This window comes from Fusarium poae, chromosome 4, assembly GCF_019609905.1.
Source record: "Fusarium poae strain DAOMC 252244 chromosome 4, whole genome shotgun sequence".
Classification (NCBI taxonomy): domain Eukaryota; kingdom Fungi; phylum Ascomycota; class Sordariomycetes; order Hypocreales; family Nectriaceae; genus Fusarium; species Fusarium poae.
Genome location: NC_058402.1, coordinates 1,744,279 through 1,758,063, shown reverse-complemented (window position 1 = coordinate 1,758,063; position 13,785 = coordinate 1,744,279). Strand labels below are relative to the sequence as shown.

The window sequence follows — 13,785 nt, the reverse complement described above, 5'->3', positions numbered from 1 at the left end:
CCAGTGGTGACGACCTCAAGCTACTAATACTGCACCAATCCCTTCCTCGTTTCCCGGAGAAAAGTTGAAGCTTTCAAATTTCGCAGCGGCATAGAACTATCATCCATCATGGACACGGCATATCGGCGTTTATTGCATAAGGAACGGTGTTTCGAACAAGTCTTAAGAATATCCCCTCTCGCATTGTTTTTTTTTGGTCTTTTTTATATCTTTCTTTTGTCTTCATAGCAAGCGTTCTTTTGGGTTTCGGAGAATTTGGTCTATTATTCCTCTCCGGGAAACAACTCTTCAACGGTCGTTCACACAACTCCTATCGTCTCTGGACTTTTCTTTCATCTACCACAACACCATATGGCTGGATCCGGGGCGGGTATTTGGATGCATTTACAACTGGCAGGGACCCGATACAGGCGGCTTGTTTCATTTTGGCCTTTTTCCTTCCGTCATCTTTGGTTCTCAAGAAAAAGACGTACACGCAGCAATGCACGACGCTCGGCTCAGTCCGAGACAGAAACTTCTCTATGGAATCTTCGCTGATATCCTTGGAACTTTCTTTTTTCCTTCTTCTTTTCATATGTTCGGTTTAGAGAGGCTTCTTGGAAGATACCCCCCAACAAGGACAACACCAGAGTTCAACAACTCGAATCGACACATACTTTTGCTTCTTTCCTTGGCTTTTCCCGATTCACGACGATTCTATTTTAATGACGACCTTTTCTACGACTCGATGACGAATGACGACTACTTTTCAGACATGATGCGACTTACGAACAGAATCACGAATACTCGGCTTGACGTCGAACATGACTTCTTTTCGAAAGCCTATCGAGCGCTGAGCTTCACACTTCATTCGGCACGACGACTAGCACAACAGATGGTAACTGGACCGGCTCCAGGATGCTAATTCTGACCGCAAGGTCGTCTCGACTACATATCGCGTAGCCACTTCGGAAATATCTGGAATATACCCGTAAAGGCTTGACACTGGTTGTCAAACGGGATCACCACCTAGCGCCGGCGTTCCAAACTCAACCGGACGCGTGGGAATGGAAAGACGGAGTGAAATCATGGGATTCTTCCAATGAGCTGCGCTCCACGTCTGCTGTGCAGATTTGGTTACGCAGTCTCTGTCTGGCCGCTGCCCTTCCCAACCACCAAAAACATCTTTTCTCTCAAGTACTTCCAGCGCCCGAAAGTGAACGGTTGGAGATTACGCAGTCGAGGTGACAACCACTTTGCCAATTGAGCCTGCTAGACGGGCCTTTGGGTGAGTGGAGAACGCCGCTTCGAGGATGGATCTGCAGCTGCTCACTTTCGGAGTGATTGGAATAATGAGAGTCCAGATGAGGATGGCCTAGGGCAGAATGTAGGATCATCTCCCTACAGCCCCTTGGTGTCCGACAGGTCGCAGAGTAGTTTGGCCTGCCAGACCTGTTATGACACCTATGGGTAGCCGCCAAAGAGAAGGGAACGGTGACTGCTGAGCAGTGTATACCACCCTTTTCTGGACCTTTGATGAGTCCAGCGGTTGAAGATGCTGGTACAAATGGCGTGCAAGGAAACAGATCGCCCTGGTGGCGATTTCCTTGCACAAGGACAAGTCTGCTTTGCTACAACGCGTCCCTGCTCGTTGTTTTGTCGTTGCAGTATTAGTTAATTAACTAAACAAATGAAAAACATGTTCAATAAAACCTTGGCTCCAAACGCGATGCAATACGTGAAGTGAAGTTATGCAGTATCTTAGATGTAAAGCTGAATATGTGCGTGTTGGGTCTAAAATAATGATGACATGAGGTTTAATCTCATAGGAGAGAAAGGCACAACCTTGGACGTTCTGAATAAGCACCAGCGCAGTGAACAGGACGCTCAAAACGGTTTAATATAAGATTTTGTAAGATTAAGTATTATTCTTTACACACCGTTCTAATCCACAAATCCAAGTCCCACATGTAGTCTAGATAAACGCCGTATATGCAATGGTAGATATTTTCCACCTTTAGTTCATGATTCAAAAATGATGTCGTATAGTCGTCTTTCAAGCTCTGCCAGGTTGCTCATTCCTGGATGGCAAACGCCTCTCGGGCAGTCTTGCTGCTGCGTGCCAGGCGATCTCCATATCTGATAAAGATAAAGGGAATAACGCCCATGACTAGAGCAATAAAAGCAAGGACTGAAGGTGCCCAGTGAATGCCCAAGTTGGCGTACATACTATCAGCAGCAAGCGGCAGAGTGGTAGCGCCGATGGATCGCAACATGGCAGCAGCACCGAGAGCAGAGGCAGAGTGACTTCGGAAGACGTCGGTGAGGTAGTTTGTCATTCCCATGAACAGCAGCTGAAAGCCGAGACCGAAAAAGATGCCGCCGAGAGTGGGAACAATAGGGGATACAGAGGGCCAGACGGTCCAGCCGAGCCAGAAGAGAGAGACGACCATGCTATAGGTGTTTGTTAGCACACAGTTGGGTGAGTATTCGGAAAGGAGTAGCATACCAAGGGGAAGCGATGCAAGCGAGGGGAAGTCGTCGATAGATGTGGTTCTTTGTCCACTCTGCACCAGCGGCCGTTTGCTTGTCATGGTATCGCGTGTAGACAGCAAAAACTCCAAGAGAAAGTATAACACCAACACAGACTGCGCCTTGAGGTTAGCATGCGAGTGATAGTGACGCCCACGAGATAGAACTTACAGGGGATATAAGCGAGTCCTGCCATTCCAGGAGACAGATTGTAAAATCCTTGAAACACACGAGGATAAGCCTGGAACATGAGATAAAAGACAGAATAGGCCAAGGTCAGATAAACTGAAGTGGATGCAAGGATAGGCTCAGTGAAGAGTAGCTTCATAGGTCGGAGGAAGATCTTTCGAACATTGAAAGGCTTCAGCTCCAAGGCTTCCTCTTGGGTAGACTCGGCTTTGTTCTTCTTGTTCTGCTTCTCCCTTCTCTTGATATGCGCCTTGACCATCTTGTTGTGAAGAACAGGGGCGTACGTCTCGGGGATGGTGAGGACTAGAGGAAGGCCTGCAACTGCCATCATGCCGGCGATCCAGAAGGGCCAGCGCCAGGAGACCGTGGATGAGAAACCAGAAACAATAGGTCCGATCAGGGGACCAATCGTGGTAACGGTCATGTAAAGAGCCATGGCGTTGCCTCGGACTGAAGGGTCGTCAAGGATATCTGCATACAGACCTCCAATAACCGTCGTAGGAGCCGCAGCGGAAATACCACAGAGCAACCTAAAGACCAAGAGCGCTGCATAATTGGGCGATGCAGAAGAAAGGAACATGAACAGGATATAGCCCAAGTATGTACCGATCAAAACAGGTCGACGGCCAATGTACTCGCTTAAAGGGCCGAAGAGGAGAGGACCGAGAACGTAGCCGACCATGTATAGAGAGTTGAGGAGGATAAGGTAGACGGGATCTGTAACGTTGAACTTTTCGGCGATGATATCGAGAGCGCCCGAAGGCATGGAGGAGCCAAAGTTTCCGTTAAAGGTGCAAGTGAAGCCAGCAATGACAATGTGAAGTTTTCTCATAGGGGAGAGCTTGAGGGGGTCCCAAGACTCTGTATCAGACCAGGCGGATTCATCTGAAGAGTCGTGTCTGTTTTCGATATCGACAGTTGTTGTGTTATCTCTTGTGACATCTTGGCCGAAGAGTTGAGTCTCGTTCAAACCCATGATTTTTGATAAATCACAAAGTCTTAATATGTATGTATGTATATATATATGTATATATATGGCTGAGATGAACTGAGCCGAAGCAACGGACGGACTCATTCTATCTAAATAGTAAAACAACATTCCCCATCTCTACGAGTATGTTTCCACAGTGGATATCGATGATATTTTTCTTACATTTCAAATCTTCTCTCACCGTAGTCAGTGAAGGGCGCGACCTTTCGGTTTTTGTGTATATGTCGATGAAGTTCTGTGCATCGTGATTGGTCTGTTTTCGCCGATGGCGCTGATGCTTCTAAAGCAATAATTCTCGAGACGAGACAAGGGTGAGAGACGATTGGTTGAACACTTCCGAGACGACCAAAAGATCCTTGTCTGGACGGTAGTTCATGATTTTTTTCTTGTCGCTCCGAGCCCTAGGGTGTGTTCTTGCTGGGTAGTCGGCAAAAAGAAAAGTCTAGAATGATCATGGATCATGTCAAATGGCTTTTTATTCTGGAGTCAACGTGGGGGTTTCGATGAACTTTCACATGCAAGGAAATAGACAATGAATCATGCATAGAATATGGCGGAAATAAGTCATTGTAATATACCAGCCTCAAGATCAAAAGTCATACTGATTATCAACTCCAGCTAATAAAAACTCCAGCATCGAAGGAACCGGTAACAAGTTCATCCCCTCAGTGCTGTTGCCTCCATTCATATCAAGGTCATTACCAACAAAGCCAGTACCATAAGAAAGCCCTTGTTGTGCATTTTGACTCCCCAAACCACTCCCAAAGTCGAAATTGAAGCCATACGCTGGTCCTCCTGGAATTTGAATGGAATTTTGAATGCCGCTGGCGTCATCGAGAGGGGTTGATCCAAGAGGAAATCCAGATGCATCAACACTATTGTTATCCGGTGATGCTCGCTCTTCGGGTCCTTGTGTGCGACTCTTTGTTCTTTTAGTCCACATCGCCCGCTCCTCAAATAGACGCAACAAACTCTTGGCGTATATCCAATACTGTGACATGTCGCGCAGAGTATGTAGAAGAGAGTCAAACATACGCGATGACTTTGCAGCGACGAGAGGATTGGGTGAGTTCAGCTCGGTAGCAACATGCAGTAAGCAAGTAAACAACACATGCATCGAGGGCATCCATAAACCGCATAACCCGTTTCTTGACCGGAGAGATTCAAAGATGGAGTTGATCGTCACGGCGGCGTCACTGCAGATACTGAGATTCATGGCGGAATCGGTGGAGAGCTGGTTTGGTTCCTGATGGGGCCGAGGTCGGTGAAGGAGGATGAGAAAGTTGTTGTACGAAAGATGGAGAGTGGCCTGCCAACTATTCGGTTCGGAAGGCGGTAGCTGTAGACTCTGCGGTAATTGAGTTATAAACTCGGCAAGTTCTTCGTCGGCTTGTTTCGTCGCTGCAACTCGATCAGTTTCCGTAGCTTTCAACGCCACCCGTCGTTTCATGGCTCTGGAGAAGATTATGCAGAGCTTCGTATGTTCGATGGAAAAGGTTGTGTTTGCTTCAGGGATGCCTTGGAAATGGCTCTCATCAAGCATCGGCGTGTCTGATTCTTCGAGGTGTCTGTCCATGTCAGTGAAAGTACTCAAAGAGTGCAGTATTAAATGAGATCTCACATAGCCTGCGGTCGACCGTAGGAGGCTGAGACGACAACGTCGAACTGAAACAGACACCACCAGAGCCTAACCCACTGACGTTTGTCCATGGCGTTCAGTGTTGATGGCCTCGCTTCACGATGCATACCCATTCCAAACGCGACTCGACTCGCAACGCCAACCAAGTGCCAACTGTTGCTAACTATGTCTTCAAGGTTATCACACTGCCATGTTAAGAGAAGAGCAGTCTGTAGATATGTCTCGCGATGCTGTTCAAAGCGGTAGTCAAATAGGAGCTTGGCTCTGTGGAAGAAGATATCTGTGCTAGCACGGCAATCCTCGCGGGTCGATGAGAGGACATGTGCGCCCACGAGAAATATTGCATTTAACAAGGGAAGTGATACCAGCTTTGGTACATCGGACCCGTTGTAAATTTCCATGAACTCATCCTCGTCAACAATGGGAAACCCCCGGTTGACGTGGTCGAAATAAGCCTTGACAAGAACATCGGCCAGTGCTTTAGGGGGCAGCTTCAGAGCCTCTTCAGGTACCGAAGGGATTTTCCGAGCAAGTCGGCGAGTACCAAAGTGTAGGACATCTTTTTGGTCCTTTCTCAACGCTCGATGACGTACGAGGTAGTTGAGATTGGAGAACTCAGTGCCGATGAAGAAGAGACGTTCAGACCTCGTTATTTCGCCTACTTTGGGAAGATCTTGTCCTATAAAGTCTGCGAGGTTACGTGTCTCATACGTCTCTTCGTTCTCGGCAGAGTCTTGCATCGTTATAGGGGAGTCATGGTGGTGTTGATACCCAACTGCTGAACTAGGTCGGGCGATAGGGTCAACGGGACCTTCTGGCCAGAGCCTCGTTGCGCTTGGAGTAGCTGGAGCGGTAAGACATTGCTGGCCAGACGGAAGTGGCTGTTGTTGATGTTGTTCAATCTGACGAGGTTGAAGAGGAACGTGGCTTGAGGGGCGTGGAATAGCTACACGGGAAGACCTGGTCTTTTTCTTTTCGTATATCACGCAGCTATTGGGCTTATCTTGTGACTGACAGTGAGAGCATGGCGTTCCCTTTTCAAGGATATCACATCGGACTTTGCGTTGATGGCAGGCTATGCATGCTCTCCCATCTGGTCCCAGATTAGTGACTTGGACAAAAACATATGTCTATGACCGAATATATCGAATAGTCTGGTCTTGTCAAAGAGCGAAATGCGTTTACATACTGGTCCTCCGTCTGCTAACATTCTGTAGAGATTCTCCGGTAGTAGCACGTGTTGTAGTATTAGGCCTTTCCGAGGACATTTCGCAAGTTCACTTTCGTCGACTACCTAAAGAGAAACTTCCGATGCATGCACCGCGTATAAGTTATCACTCTTTTTAGGAAGGAATGGAACTGTAGTCGTCTTTCCCTTGTGGGTCAAGTGGATGATATACTGTGGAAGGCACGCCCTCGGAAGTTGTGGCCTATCACATCTCATTCAGAAGCCGACTGGTGCCAAAGCCAAAGTACCGCACTTTTATCGTACGGATTGGAGGCAAACATCAGTTTGTCGATACTGCCTAGGTATCTACCTATCACTTACTAACAGATCATCTAACCAAAACTACTGCCTACAGAGCGTCTTTGTCAATCATTAGCTAGAGGTCCCAAGCACAAGGCTAGAAAAAATCATCACCAACGTAACATTGTGTCTGGGATGCCTATATCCTACTACTAAAGTGATAACATATGCGAAATGCATGTTTTCAATCCTTTTTTTGGCTTCAAAGTGTCTTTATCATTTAACAAGATATCTCATGCGTTTGCATGCAAGTAATCATGGCCTCGCAGCCGTATGAACTACGAAGGTACTGACTCAATCAACACCAACACCCACGTCCATCAATCATCCTGTACCATATATGCCCAACCCAGGACGATTAAGCAAATCCTTTCCGCGCCCTTCCCGCACTCCTTGGTTTTGATACATTTCCTTCGTCACCGTCCCGTCCCGTCCGAATTCCAGTCCATCCCATCCCAACCTTGCGCCAACGCCAGTAGTCCTTCCCAGTTCCGGCCCTAATCGCAGTTCCATTCTCAGATGCTTCTGACTGGATATGCTTCTTTGTGTCATCCCGCCTTAAACCCCGACTGGGGCCCTCTGAGCTGCAAGTCAGACAGGCTTCTTCACCAAAGCCCCGTCCATCCTCAGGTATTGTACAAGTATATACTGCAACATTTAGGGCGACTCAAACCGACACTTCCTTAAAATCAAAACCCTATACATAACCGATTCCGCAATACTGGACCGTTACAACCCCCTACAACCCTGAGTCGCCCAGCTCTTTGCCTCTTCACCTCCATCGATTCCTCGTGGCGGTTGCCCTAGGCATCCTTCTCCTTCCGCTCCTGACTGACGAGTGCTGTGATACCTCCTTCATCAAGTCGTATCCGCGGTGGACGGCGAGTTTGCGCCCTTGTGTTTCCTGAAGAAGGGGAAGTCCTTTATCCTGAATCTGCTTGTCTTCTTCCGTAGTGACTTGCCTTCGGCTTTGCCAATACTTCCGCCTGTCGTGCTCGCGTCTGATCTCGTCTCATCATCAACAGGCGAATAATCATGGCGAAGTGTCCCTGAACTTTCTTTCAGACTGGCTGTATCGACGTTGATCTTTGGGATACCGGTCGCGTGCTCAGTCGAGTCCCTGCTCACAATGCTCGTACCCCGTGTACTTGGTGACATTGGCATCTTGCCCGTTGTGGCGCTTGTCGCTTGCGAAACCCAATCGCCGGAGCAAGCGCCAGATACACTCCCGTCGGTCGTCTCGCTTGATCGTTGTTTCGCTGAATCCCTCCTAGTCTGCGTCTGGAACGGGTCACTGTTCGCCAGTTCTCTAACTGCGTCGAATGTTGATACTGATCCATCAGAATCTTTGGATTCTACAGCTGCACCATTCACAGGTGATGGTCCCATTGTCCTCTGACTATCGGCCGGCGATAGACCCTCACTCTCCGAACGTGGCATTGGAAGCTCACCATTGCCAACCGGTGTCTTGTCCGATGCTCGGTCTAGTGCTTCAAATAGCGGCGCCATGTCTCTTCTCTCCTCCTTTTCCTCCTCTTGGGGTACCGCGAAGCTCATAGTTCTCGGCGAGAATGTACCCTCTTTAAGAAGACGCCTTCGGACCGGATCGTCTAACGGCTGCTTTTCCTTCTCTTGTTGAAGTTTCAGCTCGAAGAGACTCTTATTCATTTCAAGCTCGTCGACGGTATACTGCATAGTGGGCATGATATCGGCAACGCCCTGAAATAACGGGGTGGCAAACAGATTCATGAAGCCGAGTTGGCCTTTAGCCAGTGAAGCCATGTCTTGCTTAGGCGGCGTCATGAGTGATGATTGGATGCTGAGCTCGCTTTCCATTGAAGCCTGTCGGGAGAATTCCTCTGATAAAATGTAGGTCCATTGTAAGGCTATTTCGTGACTTCGTGCCTGGATTTCTTATTAGCATTCGACTAGGTCATGGTGAGAACATGCCAACATACCACATTACTGATGTCGGCACATTTGATGAGGAGCGAACAAGCCAATGACTTGTTCTCTTCAATCTGCCGGCCATTCCACCCATCAGTCGTGTTGCTCGCCTGAAGTCGCTCTTGGACATCTCCGAGCTTTTTCATATAATCGAAATGCAGACCCATATCCGTAGCCAATATGGAGCTGATCATAAGGTTACGCATCTTTGTGTCTTCGAAGGCGGATGGCCAGTATCGGCGAAGGATCTGTGAATAGGCTGCACAGTGGAACGACTCCAGAACGGATCGATCGTTATACAGCTGGGCCAAGGGAGCATTTAGTGTCACAAGAAACCCGTTATTCACACCCGGATGCCCAACGTCGTGACCGATAGCGGTGATCAGAAGCGTCAAAGCTTCGAAGGGAGTGATGAGAGACGCCATTGGTGATTTTTCAGGCATTGGTGGGGGTTCGCCCCCCGAGGGATAGGGCGCGAGAGCACCAATGTGTACCAGGAAATTAAACGTAGCTTGCAATACATCCACCACATGTCGGAAATTGTGATACGGAACAAAACTGTTGTATGCAGCACGGCAAGCAACGAGAAAGCTGATTAGTTGATCTGGAGCTGAGTCAGTATGCGAATAGCCGACACCAGTTCAAAACAGTGGACACATACCTGCATGTATCCGCCAACGCTCAAGTTCAGGCATTGCCAAGGCGTGTCTAAACATGTCCATCGCAGCAACCAACAGCTCATCATCAGTGAACGAATGAGCACAGAAGCGCCAGGTTCCTATCGCTTCAGCGATGGCAGATTGCCGTTCTGAGGAAACAGCAACATGAGCATTGTTGATCTGGTCGTCGCTGGTGCCTAAGCGGCAAATTCCCTTCATAAGTCCAGAAACCATCGCTTCGCGCAGATACGCGAACGGTTTCTCTTCGTTGACACCAACCCATGAACGCTTTCGGCCTTGCCTAATCTCTAACAGGGTTGATTGCTCCTTGGCTGCATCTCTGTGGGCTCGATAAGCGCAAATCTCCAGACTCGTAATGCACTTAGTGCTCATTGGACAGATAATGACGTCGACGGCCCCCAGATCCAGGCATCTTCTTATGAGTTGACGATTCGTGTCGAGCGGTGCCAATGGCAAACGAATTTGCTCAACAGTACCGTCGGTCATTTGTCCATTAGTGTAAGTTTGTTCTGGCTCGGAATTACTGATCACCGGGATCGGGACAACAAGCTTAGACATGCCACGCAGGTGCGCTTCGGTGATGATTTTCTGCAACAGGCCCAGGCCGTACAGATCTTCGTCTGGGGTGTGAATGTCGACATTCTCTGATGAGGAATTACAGGAGGGGGAAGGGGATGACAGCCTTCTCCTTCTGTCAGGAATCGAATCGTCTTTTGGTGTATCAAGCAGTACTAGAGTTGGCTTTAGGTCAAGCATGGAACCCTCCTGTAATTCAAACAATTTCGTCAAACAACCGCCTCCAGTTGCGCAAACGTGAACTGCATAATTTGTTAGTAAGTGGAGAAATGACTCATGTCGACATCATAACGAAGAACGAACCGTCACCAAAGGCATCCAACAAAGGCTGTACAACCTGACGAGCCTCATCCGTTGCCCAATCGGATGCGGCGTCGCCAGAAGTGCGACGAATTAAGCCATCTTCGCTCACATTGCGATTGACATAGATTATGTGACAGGAGGCGCGTTCCATGGTGCTCATGGAGAGCTACCAGTCTCGCGACTGGAGCACCGTGGCCCTTCGGGCAGTTTTGAAATTTTGTACCAAGATAAGGCGATTTACCAAACTAAAATAGCCTCGCGCAATGCCGGAGACCAGATTGTTTTGCAAGTCCAGCTGGAGAAGGGCCTAAAGAGTGCGAGCAGATTGTGGTCGGGTCTAAAGAGGTGGTGATTGAAATAGCGATCGCGAAGCAGCCTAGCTAAATTGACTCAACAGCTGCACGACATTCGAGCCGATACGAGGAACTGGTCGTAGGAACGAAGGGTAGAGGCCCAGGTTTCGAGTTGTCTCCGAGTGGACGTATGCGACGTTTGTCGAGTCGTCTTGATTGAATGAACCTAGTTTGGTGGTACAGCCAAATGGTTGTTTCCGCCTGCAGAGGGTCGGACAGGCTGTCAAACTGGCGTCGCGGTGGCGGGAGCTGTCGGTTGGCGGCAGGATTCGTTTAATTCGAAAGTCCAATCGAAGCTGAGACGCGAGGGGCGGATATTAGCTGGTGAGTTGGGAAACAACGCCGCAAAAGTCGTTTGTGAAGGTAAAAGGTGCGAATAGGACAAGAGAGGGATTTGAAAAATGATGGCGCAGGAGGAGGAAACGCGATGGATTGTAAATGGAGGGGATAAGAAGACTCCAGATCCAAATTCGGATTGGACTGGGATGGAGAGGGCCACAAGGAATGGGCAGGGGACGGATGAAAAGAAGAAGGAAAAGAGATAAGGCAGGGACGTTGTTGAAGTGAAAGTTGGAATTGAAGACAAGACAAGCAGGTACGCACAAAGACGGCACCAGCAATAGCGACAGTAGTAACAATGGCAGTCGCTGGCCTGGAGTGCGTGCGCTGGCTGCCCAGGAACAATGGATGGTGTCAGGGTGATGATCTGAAGGTATCAGCCCGGACTTTAGCTTATAGGACGTTCCTTGGTCCAAGCCCAGGTACTACCTGCCTACTGTACTGCACTGCAGGTCGAGAGCTGCTTAGCGGCACGCAAAAGGTGTCTGACCCTGGCCGGGGAATGGAAGGACTAGGGAAGGATAAGGGAAGGCCCCAAGGCAGGGCAAGGGCACCGACAGTCGCGGTAACCGGGTCCGGGGAGGAAGGAGAAGATCTGCGAGCGTGGCTGCAAGCGGAGGAAGAGCAATTGGAGTGCACAGTAGCGGCAAAAAAAAAAAAAAAACAGCGCGATGCAGTGAGGTAACTACAGCACAGCGTACGGTACCTGTTGGGCAGGGTAGGTACGGATGGGATAAACTAATGGTGCGACGTAATGACAGGAGGAACAGAACAAAAGAGAAGCTTGAGAGAGCCTTACAAGGGTGGGTGAGATAAGGAAAAGAGAGGCTTGTAAAGCCGCCGACTACGTACATGGTGGACAAATATGAAAGTAGACGAGGACAATGGCTGAAAAAGAGTCGCCCAAGGCACTGAACCAGATTATATCGGACTGAAATGCGATGTAGTGCAGCACTGTACTGCAAAGCTCTAACTAACCTCTGGATCGGACTCGACTGTGGAGAGGACGAGGACGAGGACGAGAAAAAGAGGAACCAACGAAGCGAGGCCAAGTGCAAAGACAACCAAGCAGAGGCGGGAACCAAGCCTGGCGCCGGCAGTCGAGTTACTCAGTAGTAGACTGTTAACCGTCTTAGTGGAACAGCTTGCCGTTCAGCCGGCACAAAATATTAATTGTGAGTTTTATGCAGCGAGTCAGAGCTAGGTGCGACGAGATCAAGTTTGATTAGAATATTGAAAGAAGTGATGTATAATAAAAGACAGGGTAAGAAAAAATTGAGTAAGAAAAAGGTATCAGAACTAGGGGATCCTTTAAAGCAGCAATTGGGCGAGTGGCGCTGGACCTACATTCAGTTACTTGCATACCTTTTAGGGGTCTTTACAAGTCCAGGCTCTTTTTCTTAGCAGGGGGCCAAGGTGAGATGGAAACAGTAGATTCCCTTTGTATTGTACATCTGATGAAGGGGGGCAACAGGAAGAAGAAAAGAAGGGAAAAGGGAACCAAGGAACCACAACAGCCACAGGAACAAAGAAGTGGATTAAATGATCCGTATTACATACAAACAGCTGATTTAGAAACCTCTCATTGCTCGTGGTAAGCTCAGCTGGAACCACCTGTTGATGACGCAACCGAAGCAACTGTACATGCAGCAAGATAACAACGGATATCAATTCTAGAACAACGACTGGTATGAATACGCAGGTCTGGTAAAAGACCTAACTAGGAGATTAAGCCATACCCATTGTTATTTTCTACATCAACAGAGAAGGGCCAAGCCCACAAAGAGACTTTTTTCCATTCATTTATAAAGGATTCTTTTAAGTGCCGTTTGGACTGTTCGGACGTTGGCGTGTGTTTGAGGCCCTAGGTTGTTTTAGTGATTTACAGTGGCGAGCGACTGGTCAGCAGGCGACACGACAACATCATCAGGTGTGCGAGTTACACGTAAAGACCGTTAGCATGAAACTGTTCAGCATCACAGGTAGGGTTACTATACGCTGCTGTGCCGCTTACACCAAGTATCGTGGGTGAGGTTGGGGACATGTAATTCATCCAGCCATTTTTAGACATATGATGTGTGGTGGAGGATCGTCGTTCAAGCAGGGGAACAGACTTGCAACGAAAGGCGAGCAGGCGAGGCACCAAGGCAGTTCTACTGGGCTAGAGTCCACCTTGGACTCCACACGCCTTGACTGGGATCAGAACTACATACATACCCTTGTTCGCTGCGACGGCCAATTACGTCGTGTATGCAGTGTGTTGACCAAGGAGGGTCCAAGCGGCTTGCTTTGAATTCTTCTGGCCGTCTTCGAGAATCTGAAATGGGTCACAGTCTCCATATTATTTCAACAGGGGTGCATGGAAGGCTGCAGTACAAAGGGGAACCAAGAATCATTCTCGAAGGAAGCACAGTCTGAACACACAGTGTTCTGTTATAACACCACGTGTAATCAAGACTTGCGTAACCTATCGATTTTTTGTGTATATACCAAGTTGAGAGGCTTTGCCTGCTTATAGTTACCTAGTAGTAGGTAACCTATTTATCGCGAACAGAGCTCAACCATGCAATGTTCAACAACGGTCGATGTCCTGGCATTTCATCGTGTCTGGAGCTCGTACACTGTCCAATCAACAGCCGATTTTATTCGTCAACCTGAGAAAGTCTTTTTGAACAAGAACCATCATAATCCCCACACAGTCATAGGTTTGGCTTGATACAGTAAGGCGT

General features: G+C 48.5%; 3 protein-coding genes across 3 annotated transcripts; all 3 read right to left on the bottom strand.

Annotated features, from left to right (window-relative positions):
- Positions 1 to 2,054: 2,054 nt before the first annotated feature.
- FPOAC1_010663 (uncharacterized protein) lies at positions 2,055 to 3,676 on the bottom strand (the record flags this gene model as incomplete). The annotated part of the gene is made up of 3 exons (XM_044855052.1): positions 2,055 to 2,433; positions 2,489 to 2,627; positions 2,683 to 3,676. The coding sequence occupies 3 exons, from the start codon at positions 3,674 to 3,676 to the stop codon at positions 2,055 to 2,057; spliced, it is 1,512 nt and encodes a 503-aa protein (XP_044702365.1).
- Positions 3,677 to 4,280: 604 nt separating this feature from the next.
- Positions 4,281 to 6,598, bottom strand: FPOAC1_010662 (uncharacterized protein; the record flags this gene model as incomplete). The annotated part of the gene is made up of 3 exons (XM_044855051.1): positions 4,281 to 5,259; positions 5,313 to 6,423; positions 6,520 to 6,598. The coding sequence occupies 3 exons, from the start codon at positions 6,596 to 6,598 to the stop codon at positions 4,281 to 4,283; spliced, it is 2,169 nt and encodes a 722-aa protein (XP_044702364.1).
- Positions 6,599 to 7,716: 1,118 nt separating this feature from the next.
- FPOAC1_010661 (uncharacterized protein) lies at positions 7,717 to 10,515 on the bottom strand (the record flags this gene model as incomplete). Its single annotated transcript, XM_044855050.1, has 4 exons — positions 7,717 to 8,763; positions 8,817 to 9,409; positions 9,467 to 10,303; positions 10,365 to 10,515. 4 exons carry the CDS (start codon positions 10,513 to 10,515, stop codon positions 7,717 to 7,719), a joined length of 2,628 nt encoding a protein of 875 aa, XP_044702363.1.
- Positions 10,516 to 13,785: the final 3,270 nt, after the last annotated feature.